The 23,727-nt window shown below is 44.4% G+C and overlaps 1 protein-coding gene across 2 annotated transcripts in view; it reads right to left on the bottom strand.

Moving 5' to 3' along the window:
• Positions 1–510: 510 nt before the first annotated feature.
• The window catches only part of ZNF423 (zinc finger protein 423), a 757,398-nt gene continuing 734,181 nt past the window's right edge, over positions 511–23,727 (bottom strand). For both annotated transcript variants that reach the window (XM_069607042.1, XM_069607043.1), the window contains one exon: positions 511–1,139. In XM_069607042.1, the coding sequence (XP_069463143.1) occupies positions 1,110–1,139 (30 nt within the window). In that variant the 3' untranslated portion in view covers positions 511–1,109. The remainder of the gene's footprint in view (positions 1,140–23,727) is intronic.

The raw sequence follows: 23,727 nt of genomic DNA, 5'->3' as shown, positions 1-23,727 counted from the left end.
TATATGTGCAAGGCCATCATTTAATTGATCAATGGATATTTGAAGTGATGTATTTCTCTCCCCCAGTTCACTCCTCTCCACACAAAAAAGCACTTACAATATTCTTTTGGGGAAAATTGGTATATGCAACTGATGCTCTTGCTTTGTTGATGGCTCGAAATTCATTGTTTTACAGGCATAGTCCATTCAAGACACAAACAAGCAGGCACATCTTTCTAGTCGACCAAGATCAGACAACACAGTTGAAAATGTGAGCGTGTGGACGTCGTACATACAGGCAAGGTACATATTTCATTACACAGTAACAACAAGCATAGTGACCCAGCCCACCGAAGGTATCTGCAAACGCCATTCTTCATTTTGATAAGGTATTAATTGAATGACAACCCACATTCAGTTGTGCCCAAAAAATGTCGTCATCATTATGCATGTGGCATATTACATTAGCGAGCAGACTCCAAATGACAACACAGTCTTTCCCCTGAGAAAAAATGACTTCTCTCAGAGGTGTATCGTATGTATTCCCTTTATTGAATTGTACTAGTTATCGCAATCAGATTAAGTCACATTTAAAAAGCAGACTATCCAATTGCACTGCACTGTTTATAGTCATTACATAATTTTAATCACTGTCCCGTGAACTGGAAAATTCAATCAAAGCATTAGTCTTTAATTAAAAAATGTATAAAGAAATATTCGGACAACTGCCAAGCAACCACAACACAAATAACAATTAGCTAGAAAATGCAATTAAAAGTAGTTAACAAAAAAAAAACGCACATAGTCGTTCGCCTTCAATATAATACAAGAAGCAACAAAGGGCAAGAGTATGGAAGCGGGTCTAGCTAACACTATGAATCCAGTCCGAGGCTCTACAGAACGCTAGCTGAAGCAGGACAATAAAAAAATACTGCGCGTGGAATACTTTTAATCTCTTCCATTAATATTCATTTCCAGCTGCTTATAATAGCAGCGCCTCATGGCCAAATCATTAGAGTTTTACATCTGGGTTGCAAATGACACTTTGATTGGATGTAATGTTCAAATGGTCTTCCCCACTGCGCCTCCGTCAAGTCTTCTGCGGAGAGGTGTCCTGTCGTGCCGGTGGCTCACTGCGCGTGCTGGCTCAACGTGTGGTTCTGTGGAGACGTAAAAAGGAGACATGCATGAGGGGCACAAGAATAGAAGGCAGGCTCCTACCCTCCTACTCAAGACCATTTACGCAGAGTCCTACATAAAAGGCTCTCAATTATTGCAAAACAAAATGCAAAAAGGGAAAGGGACTTGTAAGTAATGGCTGCCAATGTGAGACACATTCGCTTTGTGCTGTTAGAGTGGCAAACGCTGACACGAACGCAGATTTTTTTCCTGCTTTTCAATATTCTTTACCAGACCCGTGTTGCCACCAGGAATTCAATACATGTAGAGCGAGAGCAAAGCGAAATGAGTAACAGTGTGAGAGCATTCTTTGGAAGTCCGAGGGTAGTTAAACGCTAAGGCTCGAAGGCAAGGACTCCTGAGACACACACCAACACAAAATCGCTTCAATAAACGTTGCAGGAAATGCTAGATTGAACGACACAACACATTTTGCAAAAAAACAATTCTGGAGGACCTTCACTAAGAAAATCATAAATTGAAGTTCAAAAACAGAACTTGTACGCATAATGGATTTATGATGCGATAACAGTTGAAAATTGGCGGGAAAACTGCTGCCCCTCCAGAAACTATCACAGAGTGAGAAAATGTTTTGGAAGCGCTTTGTAATCCCTTCAGTGCACATCCAGTGCAAGCTGTCAAGTAATGTGTTTTGGATGTTAGCAACTAGCCTACGTGCATGATACAGCCTACAAACAGCGTCTCTCCAGGTGTTGCTCTGCAGCTCATGACCCGTCACCCTAACTCACCACTGACTATGCTGGTTAGGCTTGATGATAGTTGTAGGCCAAAACATCTCCAGACCATGATGAAGACCTACGACATAGTCTTATAAACGCTGGCCAGACACGTAATGTGGTGGAGAAAAGGTCAAAATATATGCCCTGTGCAGAAGGCATGCGCCAACACCACAGAGACTGAGCAAGGGCACCAGTGGCTTAAACCTACCATATGTGTTCTTTCCAGTGACATCATTTGGGGGTAGCCACTGCGACCCCCGAGGTCTCCCTTGCTACCCTCGAGGACACCCTTGCTACCCCTGTGGTCTCCCTTGCTACCCCTAAAAACAACTTTTAAAAAAATGTTTTTTAAAAAAAAAAAGAAAATTAAAGCTCCTGGGCTGTGTGGCCAGCGCCATGTGGCTCTTTGTCTCTTGAGTGGCTGGCTTTCTTGTTCAGGCCTCTAAAAAAACAGGCGCTTCCACAAGTGTAACACTTTGAGCAGTGACCCTAAATAAGAATCAGAACAACAAATAGTCTTTCGGGAAATCTATACAATAATTGTTAGATGCATTGAAGGTTTATTTTAGGCACACTTCAGGGGGTAAGTCACTGATTTAGTATCTTCTTAAACACCTCAAATTTACAATGCAGACAAAAACTATATGTATTTTGCTTTTTTCAAGTTGCAGTTATAGCATGTTTTTATTCTGACGTTGTCTCTGTTACCATCATCACAAGACATTCCATCTCAGTGTCCACGGTCACTTGATAAAATCCTTGTGCCTAAAAGTTTGTGTACAGTGAAGAAATGTTTGACCATAGCACATCAAGTTGCCCTTGATTTCATTGTGCCACAATTAATGCTTTGTTGTAATGTGTCTATTTTTCCTATCTGCCAGGCATGCTGTTCAGGATGTTTGTTTGCATGTATGAGGTAACAAGTGCCCATAGTAGGGGGTAATGAGTGCTCAGAGTACGGGATGCTGTATGAGTGCGCTGCTTTCCCTGCGCTACTCTTAATTCTTTAATTCTTTGCCAACCTCTGAAGCCTGAAAAGTAGATCCACGCAGGCTTGGCACATGGCCAACTTTTCACCAGAACAGCAGATGAACTGGCCTGCTGTAAAATCTCAGTTACCAGTTTATTGGTATCCACTACAGAGTGTAATTTGCTTTCTGACTTTGAGAACATTCAGACATGTTATTGCTCTTTTTTCTACAGCCGGTAAGATAGGTATAGTGATGTGTGTGTGTGTGTGTGTGTGTGTGTGCGTGCGTGCGTGTGATCTGCAGGTTCGAATCCCGGCACGGCCAACTCAGACTTTCATCCTTCTGCGGTCTATAAATGAGTACCAACACAGGTTGGGTGATACTGTAGTATATTTGTTCTATATATAGCGCTTAAGCGTAAGTGCTATACAATAACACATCATTGTCATTTGGCCTTGGAGGTCTGCTTGCAATGACAGTAATTTGGTAATATGGGTCTATACACACTGATATTAACGAAAGATCTAGTGATCCATTCTTGTATGAAATGTATATCACATTACAGCGATTCATAACCATATTTATCATAGTGTACTTAGGAACAATGCTATGGGATGCCACTTGCTGTTTGTCAAGGGGGGAAAGGTTGTATTCCATCGTTTCCTGTGATGTCACTTCGGGGTGGGGTCAAATGACATCACTTTCTGTGATGTCATCAGGGGGTCAAGGGTTGTGTGATGTCACTTCCTCTACCCCTGCCATGTTGGTGAAATGATGTTCCTGGTTCAACCTTTCTGGGGGCATTCCTCAGTGACTGTTACTTCTAGTGACTGCTGCTCAGTGACTGCTACTTCTCTAAGTCATTAACTGCCCATCTTGTCAGACAGGGCAAGCAGAACATTTTCTAACAATGTTACTTCGAGCTTTTTCTGGGTCGGCCTCTGGTATTAAATTATCTAGAAAAGCGTGTTTGTTGTAGATTTCACACATGGACCACTGTTCTTTGCCGAACAAGGCTCCCCTTGAGGGATTAGGACCGGGGACCTACATTCACAATTCTTCTCTCTAGTTTATTTACACTCTCTAGTTTATTTACACCCTCTTTTTTTTTTATTCAAGCATGCACGTCACACAATCAACCACAAGGTGTCAGGCAAGCTGCCGAGATAGTAGCAACTATACCCATACTCAGTTTGCCAATCTGTTCAGGTTGCATAGATGGCCTGAGCTATTAAGAAAGTGGAAAATCGCACATATCGAACACTGCCAACAACACTAAGTGAAGGAAACTAAAACGGGCACACAACATTATTCGCAGAGGTTGTACAGTTTAAAGTTGAGAAAATGGTCGAAGCAATTGCACCCAGCAGGCATTGACTGGAGTTGAACAAGGTTCATTTTTCTGCAAGTAGAAACACAAGATAAGTGTAGTGATGAGTGTTTGGCTCACTAAGGAAATTGGTGCTCATTTTGAGCACAGCGTAATGCGAATCTACTGCATAAAAGCCTATAATAAGGCTTTTGTGCAGCAGATCTCTGTCACAGCCAATGTTCATGGATTTGTGTGGTGGAGGAGAACGTACGTTTCCACTGCCCCCTTCCTCTCCACTATACAATTACTCCAGCATTTGCACTGGCATGGATTTTCATGCTGGAGCAAACGCTGGGGCACCAGCAAAAAAAAGGCAAATTCCATTATAAAACGCTGCCTGCCGTGCGTACATGGCAGGAGGCATTTACTCGATTTGCACGGAGGAATGCAAAAGGGCAGCGTACAATTGTGTGTGCCGACTATTTTGCCCTGCCCTTTTGCACTCCACCGAGCAAATTAGGAAACTTGGGTGGTAGGGACCCCTCTACCCTCAAGTGTAAACCCTGCCGCCAAAGTGTGTGGGACCTCTAAAAATAGCCCCATTTTATTTGCTATCTTGCGGTTCCTTCTTGAGGAGGCATCAGAACCCGAGAGCCAGCACTGTTCTTAAACTGAGCGAAGCTCTGACCACCACATATACATAGATCTCGGCAGGATAGCTCAGGGGCAACGTGCTCGCCTTTGAAGCAAGACGACACGGAGCAACACAGGTTCGATCCCTGGATGCGTGCTTAGAAATCTCTGGGTATTAAGCTCTTATAAAATAACCGATCATATCACATCATAACAATTGGAAGAAGCACATTCTAGAAGAACTGCCCTATCATGGTCATAAGACCACTTCTCTCCAAACCTCACACCTTCATAAAGACCCTTTGCCACCTTCTGCTCTCGCATGCTTTAAAGGTTGACATCGAACCCCTACTCCCAGCATACATCAGTGTCAGCCAGCAGAAATCTATTGCTTGTAGTTGGGCCTGGGCGCCTTTGATAGGCCTCTGCTCTGCCGTTAGCTCGAAATTGTCCATCTTATCATAAACTGTGCCGATATCAAGGGACCTGGGACATGAGGTCGCCGATCTCAACCTCATGAATGTTACAAACCTGTGGCAAGCACGCACATGTGCAACATCTCAAAAAAAGGAACAGGCGTCAAAATATTCCTGCATGTAACTATTTTGTAAAGTGATGTGCAAGATGGACACGTGTGTTGATAGGTGCATACGTTAGGAGCCGAATTCCTATCGCATAACCTCATAATGTATTAAAGGCACGACTATTCCTTTGTTTCTTGTAAAAGGCTTTTCGGGCCATGCTTTGCAACCTGCCTGATCGTTTGCAATAAACTCCCCCCACTCTTGCACTTCGGTGTGGTGCTATTCTTAGGCCACACTTAACGGAGACAAAAAGAAAATGCAATAGGTTTACCATCCTCGAATCGAAGCCAAGACTATTTACGCGAGACGAATCCATACTCATTTAGGTAGTGTCATTTAAAAGATAACGCAGCATCAGCAGCCGAGGCAGGACGCGGCGTCTGAGGCAGGGAGCATGATTCGCAATGCGTGTGGCTGCCACATTGATTACACCAGGCAGGTCAATAAAGGGCCGGTGTGCGGCTCTAAATCTGATAATAAGCTCTCAATGTGAGGCAGCCCGTCGCAAACACGGGTTAATCATATGTACTCCATCCGAGAGTAGCACCGAAGAAGCGAGCTAGAGGCGGACATGCGGGAACGGGCACATGGCCATTTGCCTCTCCGTGATCACGCCACCACTATGCCGTGGCAACAGGACCCTTTCTGGGCGGCCATTTTCTTCTCTCTCAAGAACCACGTCCACGATTCGTTTGAAGAAGCTGTCTCGAAAAATCAAAGTATTGTCTGGCTTTTCAAAGGGTAGTCCTCCAAAAACTGATATCTGGACATCAGATTGTTGAAAAAGCAGGAAAGCGAGTAGTGCCCTTTGACCTCCCTGTACATTCACTTGACTGCAGAGAAGTTTCTAAATGTTATTTTCAAATGCACCTTTTCTCGTATTTAAAACGACTACGGTAGCGCTGGTGGCTGTGAGGAACCCCCATTTCCAAGCTTGACCACTGGCACCCCAACCAAGGCAAACGGCCCTGCAACTTTTTTCCTACTTCACTGCGTTTTCTGCTAAAGTGGATTAATTCCTGCAATTAATCACCCTTTTATTCTGAGTCGAAATGGAATTTAGCTTTTTTAGGTTTTGCCTCCAATCAAAAAACAAAAAGGAATGGTATGTGTGTGAAGAGAGCAGGGTTGGGTGCATTGCTGGATACAAGGCCCACCCCACCCCCCCACCCCGCCCTTCACTCTCATGCTTGACCCATGTTCCAACGTGTGCTCTAAACCACTGCAGTCCATCATCATTTCTGTATTTCTTTTTGCAATTTGTATAGCGCTCCCAACCCGGGGGCATCCAGGCACCTAGATCATCATCAAATAAAGATTTATTCTGGCACCTAGGGCATAAAAGCCGCATTAAAAAGGATACAAATCGATCCATACAGATGTGTTATACAACGGGCAATTAATCATTACATGTATACAAATTGTTTATAAAAACAGTTGTGCATTACGAGTAGTTACAATTCAATCAAAACCCCTTTAAACCATCAGGCGATTTAGAGAATCTGGCGGACCTTCTTGTCCAGGCTCTTGCCAGATAGTTGGCTGTTGCCAATGTCACATCCTCATACAGAGCGCTCTTGCACAATGCCACGGCACCTTCCAGCCTTCCTAAGGCCGTGATTTATGACACATTGCTTCAGATTGGACAGGCGGATCTTAGAGTAGCCCGGGCAAACAAACAGGAAATGCTGGAGCGATTCAAATGCGTCTACACAGAAAGGCAACTATCTATCCCACTATTAAACCAGCAATGTGTTAGTGCTGCCAGTGGGGGGATATTCAGGCTTATTTGCATGTGGAGGGAGCGTTACAGCGGGGACTTGATGAAAGTTAAATCGCTCTCAGTCATTGGAATATTGATCATTCAAATAATTCCAAGCCACTGTCAGTTTGAAACAACTCACCACTTCTTGTTTGTGCCCACAAGTCCCACTACCCTTCCTAGTATTAACGTTCAGTATGGGAGGTGGATGGTTTCTAACCAAGTTCGCAATAACCCCCATTCGGATCGTCTGTCTGACTACGCTGGTTGGGTCTCCCCTACCTGCATATCGCGAAGTTGGTTCCTGAGTAAGGACCTGTTTGGCGAGTGAGGCCTACCTTTCAGCTCATCACTTACCTACCAAAGTTACTCACAACTTGGGTCAAGTTTTAAACAAGCATTCGATCTCTATGCCGAGCAAAGTGCAATTCACGCATTTTGACTTGGGCATCAAGCTAGTCTGGTCGGTAATTACGGTTCCCTGCTTTGGCATGGGAGTAGCCCCCGCCACCTCCTCATGCGCTTTGCTGTCCACCAGAACGTTCCCTTCATTAGTTCCTATGTGCTCTGTTGGCTTGTCCCTAAAGTCTACATTGCCTTCCTCAGCTAGCGGATGGAAACAATTTGTGAGCTGTATATCATTAGCTATGGTTCAATGTGTGTTCCGCTCTTCTAAATCATGCCTTCCGTCCATTCTGCGAGCCTCATCCTCTGTGGGCTCTGGTTGTGGGGCGGCAGCCTTATTGTTCCTAGGTATGGTAGAGCATTTCTGCATTTCTACTGTGAAAGATACCCGCTCTCCTGTGAGCCCCTCCTATGTGGAGGGCTTTGGGGTCATAATTGTACTCCCTGTCCCGCAGGACATTTCACCGCATTTCACAGCAGTATTTTTATAGAAGGTATCGGGTCAAGGAGTATAGAAATAGGGACTATAGGGGGTGTGTGAAGTGGGGACCACAAGGGACGTGGGGCGCTGTCCCCCCATAGAAAACATGATAAAATGAAATGTGCAGAAGAGTGTCATTTGATAGATCTTTCACAACAGGACGCTGGCTACATCTGCCTCCCATTGCCCAGGTGCAAGCTTCCCTTATTAGTTGCCTTCATTCAAAAAATTATTGTGTGTCCAGCTAATGGGCTGCATTTTGCTTTGGTGGGTCACATAACAGATCTGAGAAGTACGAACTCTACTTGTTACTGCTTCTTTGTAGATCCTACACTTTATAACCTGCCACTGCTATGTACTGCCCATGATGACACGTTGTGGTGAGTGACATAAAAAAAAAACTGAAAACCAATCTTTAGAGCTAATTTGAGCTTTTTCTGTGTCAGCACTCGCATCTAATTTAAAGTGACGCTGATCGTTTTGGGATACTACCATTTTTATTTGGCTCTTTTTTGTTGATTGAGTCATGAAGAAAATAAGCAAGTAATTTATGTAGGCTTATGTGGTGTCATGAGCAGGGCATGATGGTGGCTGATCTATGGTTGCTTTACGATGGCACTAACCACGTTCTGGTTTCTCTTGGAATCATAATTGGTGAATTTGTGAAATCAGTTCTGTGCTACAACCATAACATGCCGTAAAACGTGTTCACTGAATTGCAGTGTTTATTTTAAGGTAAACCTAACAGTATCGTACCAAACTGTCTTTCGCCACCCTCCTGGCAGCCCTGAGCCAGTTAATGGGCTAGCTCATTCTTAAGCCGTTTTTCCAGCCTGATTTGATCCTTTTTAGCCCTATCTTTATAGGATTTGAATTTGAGTGAACAATTTCTTTGTTTTAAATTGTTTTTACCTGTCACTCCCACACGCTTTCGAACTACAATACTTCCTTTTAATGTATTTATATAGTGCAGCAATGGAACCGGAGGCATAATGGCGCAGACATTACACAAAACTGACGCATAAACAAATGGGTAGAAAGAGTCAGAACTAAGGGGACGTCAAAAAGCAGGGCAGGGCATAGATTAGGCAAATAGCCAGGTTTTTAACTTTTTCTTGAAAGGTTCGAATTTCAGTTCGAGCCTTAGATCCAGCGGGAGGCTGTTCCAGGCAGCAGCTGCTGCTACAAAGGCTCCCTTTTCTGCATTTTAGACTTGTTCGATCTGAGATTTCTGGTAGGGATCTTGAAAGTTATGAGTTCACTCAGGTAAAGCGGCCCCTAGTAAACACTTAAAGGTGATTGTAAGGTGGCGAAAACAAATTCTCACCTCCACAGGGAGCCAAGTGCAGGGCTCTTCTCGCTGCTGAAACGTGATCACATCTCGCTAGGCCCATAACCACCCTAACAGCCCCATTTTGAATCACCTGGAGACGATTGGTATCGAGATTTACTAATGCCAGACACAAGACTACAACAATAGTCCATTTTAGCGCCTACTATGGCTCTCGCTAGGTTTTCTGCATTAGCCTGAGAGGCGAGAGGGCGCATATGGGTGAAGAGTCTGAGATAGTAAGCTGCTCCAGACGCCACACTCCCCACATGGGCTTTCATGGAAAGATGCTGATCTAAACTAACCCCAAGGGATTTCACCTTCTTGAGTGTGTTAATCTTCACATCGCCTAGTTGGAAGCTCCCATATGCTGCATCCTGCTTGGCAAGTGTGCTGGGGGACCCCACAATCATAAACTCAGTCTTAGCCCTATTCCCTATTAAGGGCTAGACCGTTCGCAGCCATCCAGTTGTCTATGCATATATAGGCTTTATTCAGCCTGGCTTCGTCTAATGCGTGGGAGCCTTCCAGCGGGATGATACACTGGGTATCATCTGCAAAATTTGTGAACCAAATCCCTTCCTGTTCCAGCATAGCAAAGAACGGGGCAGTGAATATATTACAGAAGCAGGGGGATAGACTAGCTCCCTGTGGAACCCCATATTCACTCAGTATTGTAGCCATTTCTGCGGTTTCTGAGCAAACACAGCTTATAATAATAATAATAATAATTAGGCTTTTATATAGCGCTACAAACCCTCAGGTATCTGAGCGCTGCTTATTATTACCCACGGTGTGTGGTGCTCATTTATCGACCTCGGAAGGATGAAAGGCTGAGATTGGCCCCGCCGGGATTCGAACCTGCGTTAGCAGGCTCTGCACGGATGTCAAAGCGAGCGCTCTACTCACTGTGCCACTTGACCGATCGGCTCCTGTTGTGGGGAAATGATGCAACTCAACGGGAAGCTGGTGGTTAGAAGGCGGCCACTTCTTCGAGCCTGGAGAGCAATAAAGTGTGTTCTACCAGGTCGAAAGTGGCAGAAACATCTAAAAGCATGAGTATGGAGGCCAAACCTTTGTCGGTTCTTAAGAGAAGCCTCGATTTGAGTTCCAACAATACCTAGCGGTATTGTAGTTTGCATGCTTTAGATGTTGCTGACCGGAATGTGAGCGCCATGCTTGCCCTGCTGCATGCTGCTTGGCCTCTTTCTCCTAGCAGGTAAGTTTTATCCTGGTATTACGTTCCTTATGATTCATTTTTTAGAATTGATCGAGATCTTCCGCAAAAACATGGTTAACAGAACGGTGGATCAGAGGACATTGCTGTCTGCTGCTGCTTTACACAAAGTAGAGATCAGAGTGGGTTATCTGACCACTGACTCCAAGGATGTGAACATACCAAATATCTTGGTCATTGATAGGGAGGTATGTGCCCCAATAGGGGATGAAAACAAACAAAACACTCATGAAAGTATTTCTACTAGCGATAAATCCAGGATAAATATGAATGTTGAGACTATACATGTAAACTAGAGAGGCCTCAGAGAAAGGGGTCGGAGTGTTTAGTAACGAATAAGTTAACTCCTGACATAGCAAGTTGGGAAAAGGCAGATAAGGCAGATAACCTCAGTCCAGCATGTCCTGAGGCTAACCAACTAACAAGGGACTGCAGCTAGCACTACGATTAATGTGGCCATCGTGTATCGACAACCCATAGCAATGCCCGATTTTACCCCCCAACTAGGGAGGCCTTGCTCCCATTATTGAAGTCCACCACTAGATTCATTTTGATGGGGGATCTCAATCTATTGTTGGATAATGATTCAGATCGTGCAACCACAGATTTGGAAGAAACTCTTTCTAGTTTGGGCTTCTCTCAATTGATTAATGAGGTCACGCATATTAAAGGCAACACTTTGGACTCAGTGGCTACATACAACGTTGAACCACCAAGCCAAATGTTTTTCTATGCCCATGGTTCCGAACATTGCTTTGTTCATTTTTAAATATTGTTAACAAAAGGAACTAAAGAAAATAAAAATAATTTCTAAAATGTTCTGAGACTTCAGCCAGAAATTATGGAGGCTTGGCTTGCCCCACTCTCGGACAATCTCGCAACTTGGAAACTTCAAAGCAAATAATAAAAGCATTTCAAGAGACTGTCTCATTAGCAGTTAACACTATTGCCCCCCTGAAAACGAGATTGGTCTCTGAAAAAATAAACCCTGGTTCTCTCCTAAATTGCAAAAATGAAAAGTACAGAAAAGGAAATGCTTCCATACTTGGAGAAACACACGTATGGCTACAGATTAACAAAGTACATAAATAAATAAAGATGAAGAAGACTACAGCATGGCAGCAAAAAAAATTAAATTAAATGTGCAATTTTAAAGGCAAAAATAGGCATGTACAAAGCTCGCATAGTGGATGCCCAACATGAATCGAAAGATCGGAGGGAATTAGAAAAGCTGTGTGCCAAGGATAATAAAGAGCCTCTGAAGGATACTACATGGCGTGCAACCATCCAAGAGGCCATGCCTGGCAGGCAAGACAAGATTAGGCAAAGCATTTCTCTTAAAACAAGTAATGAGGACCCCACTATGGACAAGTGCAAAATTGAAACTGTCGAACAAACGCCTATAGACATAGGTGCTTGATTCAATTTTAAACCCATCTCTCAAGAGGGATTAATAGCAATCATCAGCAAACTAAAACCGACTAAGTGCAAGGGGGATATTTGTCCACCAATCACAGCAAAAGCTTGTGCACCCTACTTAATAGCAGTGCTCATGAAATTCGTGAATAGATCTTTCCTGGAAAATTATGTTTCAGTGGAATTGAAAGGGTCTTGGATCACACCATTAATCAAAAAACCTGGTTTGAACGCCGAGATTCTGGCCAACTAGACACCTATTACAAATACACCCTGCTGTTGAAGATATTGGACAGAGTGGTGCACAAACAGATTCTAGTCCACCTGACTGAGGAGAACATATTGAACAAACGTCTATCCGGCTTTAGACCAGGCGTTGGGACTGAGTCAGCCTTACTGGATTTAAAATCCAACATATTACATTACACGGACAAGAGCCGAGTCTCTTTACTCATGTTATTGGACATGTCCACTGCATATGACCTGGTTGGCCATGCTCTACTCATTAAAAGACTGAGTGTAGCCCACTTCAGTGTCAATGCAGCAGACTGGATCAAATCCTTTTTACAAAATAGGTCTATTGGGGTGTGCAGTGATATGTCAGAAGCAAATCCAACGGACTTGCAATATGGCGTACCCCAGAGGGCATGCCTGTCACCATCCCTATATAATATATTCACCGTCACGTTGCTTCAGTTGTTTGAGGAAAAAAAGCATCTGTTTCACTAATTATGCTGATGCCACACAATGTGTCATCCCTTTATCTGGTCATCATGAATAACATACTCGATCCTTGAAAGATGTTTATTGTCTGATTGAGAATTGGATGATGGAAAGTGGTTTGCCACTTAATAGTGAAAAAAACAGAACTCATGGTAATGGGCACCAATACCAGAGTAAACAATTTAGGATCAGAATACCAGCATTTCCAGAAAGCAGTGTACTAAATTGCTACTAAAAAGAAAGTAAAAACACAGGGAATATATCTTGACCAAAATCTAGGTATGCGTGCTCAAGTCAACTTTTTAGTGTCATTGGCAGCTTATTATATTTGACTGCTAGCTCAAATTCATCACTTTCTCGCAACCAAAGGTTGTGAGACAGTGGTAAGGGCTATAGTAGGTTCCAAAATAGACTACTGTAGCAGTCCTTTAGTGGGGATCACCAAAGGTGACTGTGAGGCGCCAAACGATTCAAATAGCGTGGTGAGAGCAGTGCTTCGACTTAAAATATTTGACCACATTTCTAAGGCAAAATGAATGTTTCACTGGTTGCCAACAGAAGCGAGAATAGAGTTTAGTTTCTGGTAATCACGTTTAACTGTTTAAATGATCTTAACCCATCATATCTTGTGGACTTGATATCCTGGAGACTGACCCTGAAATCGTTCAGATCAAATAATACAAGTCTCCTGGTGGTTCCCAAGTGCAAACTCGCCTCAGTCAGTAAAGGGGCTTTTTTCATAGCAGCCCTGAAGGCCTGAAACTCTATTCCACCTGATCTGAGAGATGCAACAGCCCTAAACAAGTTCAAAAAGAAAATAAAGACCCACTAATGTAGATAAGAACTACTCCCGTTGTCATGACCATTAGGTTTATGTCTATATGTCTATTGTCTTATGAAGGGCTGTGTGTCTGGTTTTCTGTCTCCATGTTTTAGCGGCCCTATGCTTCTGGGCCTTTATGGCCGTGCTTAACAAATATAAAAAAAAAATAATAAATGGTGTGGTGTGGTCCGTGTTGAGCTACTCTCGAACAAGTGGTGTCAGAAGTGAGATCATTACAAACACCATGAAGAACCTCATAAACCTCATACATCTAGCGCCTTCCAGTGCTAGATGTAGCAAGCATAGGCAGACTGCCAGGCAGCAAATGATACAAATGCGACAAGCCCAATTATTGGACACCGCTGCAACAAGGAGACTACTACAGGTACCAGCAATCATCCTGCAAAATTACACTCCTGGAGAAGCCTCCCAGTTTTGTGGGAACTTCGAGAGAGTTACTTTCAATGCCTTATGGCCACAAGATAGGTAGGGGCAATACATAACACCCCTCAAGACCTGCGAGATGCAGAGTGCCTATCAAGTAGCAAACCCCACAGCGGACAACCCCTCTGAAGATATAAAAGGGGCAGTCTGCAAAAAGCTAGGTAAATACGAAGAAACCTGCAGGATCCTGCTCGGAGTTGTGACTGGACTCAGGAGAGACACCAGGATAGCTTTTCTATAGGATGAAGGACCTGGTGGATAGGTATTTACAAACACCTCCACCATCAAAATGGCCAACCACATTGTCCTGGAGCAGTTTAGAGAAACCCTCCCTGTGCCTATCCAACGATTGGTAAAAAAAAATCATTGATCCAGTTTGGCTGAAGCAGTGAAAATTGCAACAGCATATCGGAAAGAAGGCCTGGGAAGTGTAGTAACATTCCCAACCAGTACATGACCGGGAAGCTCTACTCCTATGTCAACATCATGAACAAACCTCGCAAGAGCCCTTTTCTCCCGAAGAAATTATGGTGACAACCTTAAACCCTGCCCCCAGGAGAGAACCAAAACAGTCAGCCCTAAATCGCCCTCATGACACTCTGACATACTCAGTGCTAGGGGTGTGGCAACTAGGGGCACTAAGCACATAAATGAGTATGATGACAGAGAATCCGAACTCATGGACATAAGCCTATATGATTGCGTACCGGCAGGCAAGGAAGGCAGGACAACTGGAGCAAAAGGAAGGTCGTCCTCCACATTTACCTGTGAGGTAGAAGTCGATGGCAGATGTACAAGGGCAATGGTGGATTACGGCAGTCTGTCAACCGCAGTAAGCAGAAAACTGGTGGGGATACCAACGGGAGACAGCTCCAAGTTCAGGGTAAGATGTGTACATGGAGATGGCAAACCCTACCACCTCATGGATATACATGTGAAAGTGCTAGGCTAAAACTGGTTTATAAAGGCTGCAGTGTTGCCCCGATTCCCAGGGGCCCTCGTCCTGGGGCCTCTGAAGTTGAAAACTATACTAAGGAAGATAGAAGATGAATGGCTGGAGCAAGCCTCCTTTTCTGGAACAGACATATCTAGAAAAGCAGTAAGGGAAGTAGAAAAACTGAATAAAAAACAACCCCAGCAACAACGCTGCGAAACTGTAGATTGGAAGATAGATGAGCAAGGAGACAGTTTCAGTACGGTCCAAGAACTAGATCGTACCCTCCAATATCCCCGGACAAAAGCAAGAGGGCGAGGAACTGAATCACGTTCTCAAAAGATAGATGGACTATATTATATAGAGTGCTCTTGGAGCCAGATCAAGAACCCGTACAGCAGCTTTAGGCACAGAGAAAGTACAGGAAGTGCATCCTCGTGACCACGCATAATCAAGGGGGCGAGGGCCACAATGGCACAGAGAAAACAACCCAGAAGATCCTACACATGGTTCTACTGGCCTGGTCTCCATGCAGAGGTCGCCAGATTCTGTCTGCAGTGCCCTGTGTGCCATCTAAAAGAAAAAAAGGGCAAACATGCCAAAAGCCCCTCTGCAACCCAGGCCACTCATAACAGAACCGTTCCAATGGTATCCAGTCATTTTATTGCAAACATTACATAGTGGTACATAACAGAGAGGACAATAACACAGAAAAACACTGAAAAGAAGAAATAAATATATAAATGGAAGTCGAGTAAGGGGTTAAAATGGGTCTGGATGGGGTTGGGGTGGCGTTAAAAGGGTAGAAAACCAGAGGGTTTGGGGGAGACCCCCCAAATAAAAAAATAAATACAACAGCGTTTTTCAGTGGTTTTTCCCTGTAATGAAATGTACCACTCTCTAATTGTGGTCGGTAAAACCACATAACCGTTCCAACACATCGGAACGGACATTGTGGGCCCTCTAGATCCCTCCAGGAGGGGACATAAGTATATCCTGGTGATAGTGGATTATGTTACAAGGTACCTTGAGGCTTTCTTTCCCTATACAGGGGAAAGTGCACACCAGGTCTATGATGACCCTTTATCTCCAGGGTGGGCATACCCCCGAGAAACTGGGGTGAGGTAGGTGAGCTGGCCAAGGATGGGGTTCCTCAGCCGCACTGTGAAAATCCGCCAGCCACAATGGTGGCGCTTCAAAGAACATTTCAACCCTTTCTCCCTAATGTCCCCACTTCATAAGTCAGAATGTCTACTTGTCTATCTTTAGGCTAGCCAATATGGTGACCCCTTAATTCATCTAAGGGCCTGGGCTAGTTCTGCTGAGACGCATAGGCCATCCAAATGCCTGAAAACATGGCAGCTGGGTCACCAAGTGTTTCATGTGGATCCAGATAACCCTAATAGGAATTTGGCTATTTTTGCCCACAATTAAAACAAACTGGATATATTTGCACAAAAAACAACAAAGGATCAGACCAGACAAGGTCCTTGCAAAGGTTTTGTTTGAATCCGTCCAGCAGTTCGGACTGTACGTGAAAGCAAATATTTGCTTATGAGAAACGTTGCCCCCTTAGCCCAAACATCACACAATGTTCTCAAACAAATCAGGTCTGGGTCTATATTTTTGGGAATTTCTTCTGAAGATTTGCTAAACGGCACCAACGTTTTAAGCATTTGAAAAAGTGCTCTTTCTACAGGGCGTCCGTCTCAACCATAATTACAGGGTTGCATTCAATGACCATGTAATGTATACATATATATTGTTGTGCTAGTAGTATAGAAGACGGGCTTGCATAATTGTCTTCAGGTGCATATGTGCATGTATTGGTAGCTAGAAAACCCGACGTGTTACTCAAAACAGCTCCAGGTGAAACGCATCATCTGCCAGGCCCATGTACAAAAAGCAGATCATTGCATACTTCCTGGATGGACCCTCGAGTTTCAGAATGCCGGAAAACAGGGCATGGGAGGACAGTACCAAATGTTCCGTTTCAAATATAGCTACACAAACCCACACACCTTGGTTAAAGGACCATTACGATACGTTTACCTAAAAAATCTTTAACATTCAGTGTAAAACACTGTTAGAGGGACGTTCTTTGCAATGCCAAATGAGAAATTCCCCAAATTCACAATATATTGTCCCTAAAGCAACCAAGACATATCCATCACTGTCCGAAGACATTTGTATCTCTGTCACAGCCATGCACTACCCATGACGTCCATTGTATTGCTTGACATTAAAAATCAGGCTTTGAGAATAATGCGATTTATTCATTCGAGCTTTATTTTGTGTTGACGTTCATCTTAGCATATTGCCAGGGTGGACAGTGCAAGGCAGACGGTGAGTTATGGCTGCTTTAGGAACCATAATTGGTTAATTTGTTGGGTTTTGTTTTGCACTGCACCTGTAACGTCCATTTGAAAAGATGGTTCCACTGAATAAAAAAGAAGTACAAGGTAAATGTAACCATAATCTGCCTGTAACCAAGTTTTTTTTCACCCGCTTCACATTATTTTTAAATGATACACAACCTTGGCTACTGTACCCGCAAGGCATGGCCTGTCGACTGGTTTGCAGTCCTGAGCCCCCCGATGGGCCCACTGACAATAACTACATCCATACCCAGTGGCAGGGCTTTAAGTGGGGTAAGAAATCGAGGGGGGCCCTCATTTGGGGGCATCGCTTGTGGGAGGGGCGTGGCCTAAAAAGTACGCAAGTCGTAGGGTATACACACAAATATATATAAATGTTATATATTTGTGTGCGTACCTTACTATGGTTTGTGTACTATGCAAGCCATCTTTTCTTAACATAGAAATACGTAACATATTTCTACGTTTATAAAAGATGGCTTGCAAAGTACACAAACCATAGTAAGGTACGCACACAAATATATAACATTAATATATGTTTGTGTGCATACCCTACGGTTTGCCTAGTTTTCAGGCCATCTTTTTTAAACATTTCAGGTTTATAAAAGATGGCTTTGAAAGTACACAATTCAAGCCATCTTTTATAAAGCTTTGACTACGGCCAAAATTGTCCGTCGGCAAAGCTTTATAAAAGATAGCTTGAAATGTGTACTTTCAAAGCCATCTTTTATAAACCTCGAAATATGTCGAGGAATCCCCAGGTTCGCCGAAGGTTAAAGGCACCTCGGCGACCTGGGGAAACAAAGGGACAGTAACTGCCTCTGGTGACTTCTCGCGCGAGGGGTCACCAGATGCAGTTACTATGACTGACAGAAGTGGTAGCCAGTCACAGCGTCGCTGTGACTGGCTGCCACTTCTGTCAGCTTGCCTGACTTCATTGCAGGCGCATCTCCCGTCGCGGCTGCGGCCGCGACGGGATAATGCATCCCACCAATTTTGCGGTAGGACGGGGGCCCCGGCAGGGCCCCGGCTCAGTCCCACTTTTTGGAGACTGCCGGGGCCCGGCCCCGGCAGGCCCCGGCCCACTTTAAGCACTGCGCCAGTGGCAACCCTCCCAGAGCAGGGTCTTTGACTATATTCCTTGCACCAACCAAGACACCTGAAATGGGAACAAGCTAGGTTTAATGGTCTCTCTGACCAAGGCCTAGCCTCATCCAGGCTTCAGGCTCCACAAACTACCCTTTAGTGGCACTGGTAATGGCCATTGATCACTTTGCACAGGGCCTGGCTTTCCACGGTGCCCCAGGACCCCACACCCACCTGTAAGGGCCATAGGCCAGGACATGTCTTTCAGATATGACCTGTGCCCCTTAAGCATCGTATAGTGGACACCAGCCATGTGACATGGCCCTACCTAGCCAGTGCTCGCTTTTCCTATAGCATGCCCCCCATCTGCTCTTAGTGGGCAATGGACAAGGGCTGAGCTCATGACCAGCAGCCATGGTGATAAAGGTCCCAGCCAGTCTCCCAAAGTCACGAAGTCGCCACTTCCCTCTCGCCCATTGCAGGTTCCCAGGCTTCTAGAAGCCCCTTGGGCCATGGTGGTGTTGTGGACCATCAGCCACTGCAGGCCTGGGCTGGGCCCAAGACCTGGCTCAAGCCATCTGACACATCCGGTGATCCAAAGACCTGCAGCCTAAACTGGAAGTCTGGGGCATAGTGCAGCCCTCAGGACCACTCAGCCCCCCACCCTCCATAGTCTTGGGATGACTCCAATAGGGTTGCAAGAGGCTCCTGGCAGGTGATCTGCAGGTTACTATTAGCTTGCTGACCCTGTGGGTGGTCACAAGACACTGCAGCAAAACTGCAGTTTTTGCAAATGTTTTGGATATGTTGCACCCCTCTAGCCTCTCCGACCTTGCACAGGATTGGCCAACGGGTTTAGTGGACTATACAAATGTTTGTAGCGATCTGTAGACCATGCTAAACGTCCAAGGGCCACAGTGGCTGCCATTCAAAAACAAGTTTCCCCTTAACAATAATCCCAATGGCAGTCTTGGACTTACCAAGCAGGTGGCCCTTTACTGGTATACACAGACCAGAGTCGTGTCAATAGACCAGTGTTTCCCACACAACTACCTGAAAATAGCTATGCACAGGGGTGTTGCTAGGTCTGGAAAAGATCCGGGGCTACGCTAATGTTGGGAGTGTTGGGACTCGGGGCTAGCTAGCCTTTTGGTTTTAGCCAGAGCTTCTATCCGGTGCTGCAACCAAAAGACCAGAGGCTATAGCCCCCTCAGTCCGCCTCCCGCCCCAGCATAGTCTTCGGCTATGTATGCCCAAAACATCCCTGTCATACTCAATTATTTTCTTTAGCACTTTTGGTCAAATTTTAAACAGGGCAGATTGTGCCAAACCACAAAAGGATGGCGAGGCAGACCAGATGTAAAGTCCTCACAAAGGTTTGGTGCAAATATCTGCCTTTGGCTCAGAGCAACATTCCCCTGGCTCTCCCTGGACAAACCCTAAAACCGGATCTATATATTTTGAATTGCACCAAAGTCAAAAGCATTTAAAAAATCTCTCACTGACCCTATTATAAATTTATAAAAAAAACAGATTTGCATATATGGAGATGTATAAGAGAGCGAGCGAGAGAGAGCGAGAGAGAGCGAGAGAGAGCGAGAGAGAGAGAGGTACCAATGCCTCAAAAAACATATGTTGTACCTAAATGTAGTGAACACCATTTCTTAGTTCTCAATTGTAATTTACACTAGCATGAGCTACTGAGACCTGTCGTGAAACCACTTGCGAATTCTAACTTCTGCCTTAACTAGTCCAAGTGTATTGCTTGAAGGCAGTGAGTGTCCTGATGGAAATGCCACTTGACAATTTCTAAAGCATTCAGTTACTAACTATGGGTAAAGTTAAGTGGTGATTTTTGTTCCACTGCAATGCTCTCCCACTCACTGTACATCCAAAGAGAGCAATACTGCGTGCTCACACACTTACCTTCGGAAACTTGATCCTGGTACCTGGTATTGCCTCAGAACGCCCCCACAAATCGCCAGCTTCACAAATCTCTCAAAACGTGGCTTTTTCAACACCAGGGCTAATCCCAATGTATGCACAGACCGCACGTCACAGTACTGCGCTACTGTTAAAAGATGGCAGCCCAAACACTGGCTACCCACGCCCAGTACAGCCCTGCGCTGCTCTCGAGCTTGGTCAGAGTGTTAAATAATAAAATAAGAAGTGACTCATAATTTGTACACCAGGTATTGGCAGTTAAAAACCATGGACAATCATGTGACCCAACTTATTTAATGAAACCCACCAAGACTATAAATGCATTAATTCACAGTAATTATAAAGGAGTTTCATATAGCACACTATTGGTGCCTTTGAGGTCACATATGGCAAGTGACAGTAAAAGCTGCACATGGGGTGATATAATTTACTGTACTGGTGACTGTGCTACGAATATAAAATATCATCGACACATTTGGGGCAGTACTTGTCAAACGTTGCTTGAATGAGCAGCTGAAACGTGGCAATGTTTTACACAGGCAAGTCCTTAAATCTGCCGACCACTGTGCAGCTTTTTAAAACTGACCAGAAAAAGTACATATGTCCAATGTCTGTACATGTCCCTATGTCTGTGTGTGCAGTCACAGCCAGCGCATCAGCATGTGGCTCCAATGTCCATGATATACCTTAAGCAGTGCCCTGACGGCAGGAATATACAGCCTAAAAAGTGGTCCGTGGTTGACCTAAGGAAATGTATGTATGTCCTATATTTGTGTGGAGGGGATTTGTGCACTGTCGTACAACCTTTTTAGGCCACGCCACACTGGGACCCCAGGGAGGGGTGAACTCAAATGGTTAACCTTCCCAAAATTTTTGGGACTCACTGCAAAAGATGTTCCTCTAAGTAGCATGCTATCTCATAGGTTCATAGCTCATTTGTGTCCGAGGGCAGAGAGGTATACACATCAGTCTCGACTGCAATCTGAAGGACACCATCCAACCTGACTAGCTTAGGCTACTGTGCATGAGCAATTTAAAGTAGCATTGTGGGCTAGCCTACCTTCACTGGAGGCAGTGACAGGGTTGTTTCTCTTATGGCATATCCCTTTCTGGAATGGCACTGGCAAGTAACAACTGTACATTGGAATGCTCTTCCGGGGGATTCTCAATTAAACCAAACCATTGGCTTAAGTATTGAAATCCATCATTTTTGGTTTTCTTAGAAAATGTGCAGAAGTGTCAGGGTTATGCAAAGAGTAGATCTCTGGCCGGCAGAGGACTGAAGTAGGTGGCTCTCCATTGAACTACGACTTCCATAATCTCTCTCCATTGAATATGTGGACTAGAGCCCAGGGGAGTTGTAGTCAACACACCTGGAGATGCAAAGGTGGCAGTCACCTAAACTTGGGAATCAATTGGTACCTCAATGAAGAGGCCGGAAACCCCAATTCAACATTTCTAATATTGTTTTTTGCTTATGTGCAGAGTGGTTGTGGATGTGCAGATTCTTCTTGAATACTCCCCCCTGGGGCCATATTGAAGGACAATATTGTTGGAGCTGTCTAGTAGCAAACCAGTTTGGACGTGGGCAACATAACATTGCCTCTGGCATCAATTAAAAGGTGGCCCAGAGTCACAAATGGCAATTCATTCCTTTCATAACAGACGGATTGAGTAATAAGAAAGGAGAACGTTTTTATGGTAAAATGGATTGCAAATTGTGAATTTTTAAGAATATTTGTTCAGTACCACAGGTCAAACGTACTGGCTGCACAGTGAAGTAACTCATCAAACTGGCCCACTTTGGCTCAAAAATGTCCCTCACTGACCCTAAAATGTGCCCACACTAGCACGTTGGGCCTGCACTTCGAGCATTTACCCATTGGCCAGTCCGAGCCTGATCGCAAAGCTGAGCTAAAAATGATGAATTGGACCGCCGGTCAGGAGAATTTTCAGTAGTCAGGAAGTTCAGGTCCTTTACTTTTCTAAACCACATGAATAGCTGGTTTAGTGACCTTCCACATCTGCATTCATCCTTTGTCCTTTTTATGGCAGGATACAACTATCCTACTAGAACAAATTAGTGCAATGCCCCTTGTAATCCAACAGTTTAGAAAGAGTAGGGTGACCAGACATCATGGTTTTTCTGGGACAGTCTAGAAATAAGGCACTATGCCCCCCGTTCCGAGAGTTCTTTTAATGTAAAAACCCCATTCCAGTTTTGGGGAAAGGGAGGGTGACAGTCACAGTTTGGGGAAAAAAAGGATGGTCTGCAACAATTATAAAGTAAATATACATTAATACACTCAGAATTTTGACATGGCAGGTTGGGCTCAACATCCCCAATATTACAGGCAACAGGCACACACATTAAAAGTCTGCTTTGATTATTGTTTTGGTTCACGGGGAATGTCGTCGTTGAACCTTAGTATTCGGTTTGGTTTGTAGATGGAGATTTTCCCCCTGTATGAATTCCGCTAGGTTATGCAGAGTGTTTCGAAGAAAATTATTTTTTGGACTAGTAGCCAATCTGGGGTTCTCAGTGCTTGTGTGATGTGTTCTCTCTTTGTGAGTCTGAGGAGTAGTCTTGCTGCTGCGTTCTATTTTCTCTTTCGTTTTATGGTAAGGTAGTCTGGTATTCTGAGATAGATGCTATTGGCCTAGTCTATTCTTGAGATGATGAGGGAGATGATGGCAAGTGTTCTATGTGGGAAGGCGATAAAAGGTAGTATTCGCCCGAGTGTGTGTATGTGGAAGAAGCACTTCTTTACTACTGTGTTGACTTGCAGTTGAGTGTCAAGTCATTGTTCATTAATATTCCGAGGTTTTTAACCCATTTGGAAGGTTCTGCTTGATTTCCCATTTTGGTAGGCCATGGTAGGAATGTGGTGTTAGTGATGGGTCGTTGGGCATGATCACATTTTCTATTTTATCCTGGTTGAGTTTAAGGCTGTTGGTACTCATCCAATGGTTTATTTCCGCAAGGCAGTTGATAAGGGTTGGGTCTTGTTCTCCACTAGTGTTGATTTTGTAGAGGATTTGTGTGTCGTCTGCATATTTGTAGCAAGTGAGACCATGTCTTTTGATGAGGATCATGAGAGGGGTCATGTAGATGTTGAAGAGCAGTGGAGAGAGTGATGAGTCTTGTGGAACTCTGCAGGTTGTTGTGCAGGGTGCTGAGTTGAAGGGTTTTATCCACGTTTTTTCTGTTCTTTCTGCTAGTAATAAAACAGATAGTAATGCTGTTTCAGTTCCTCTCATGGGTCTGAAGGCGACTTGTGCCTGGTCTAGTATCCAATTGTTTCCACATGTTCCAGGATTTGTTCGTAAACATAGCTTTCTAGGAGTTTTGCTGGTTATGGGATG

The sequence above is a fragment of the Ambystoma mexicanum genome, chromosome 1p (assembly GCF_040938575.1).
Source record: "Ambystoma mexicanum isolate Mex_15411 chromosome 1p, UKY_AmexF1_1, whole genome shotgun sequence".
Taxonomy (NCBI): Eukaryota; Metazoa; Chordata; class Amphibia; order Caudata; family Ambystomatidae; genus Ambystoma; species Ambystoma mexicanum.
The sequence above is the reverse complement of the archived record's forward strand: the minus strand, read 5'-3'. Positions and strand labels throughout refer to the sequence as shown.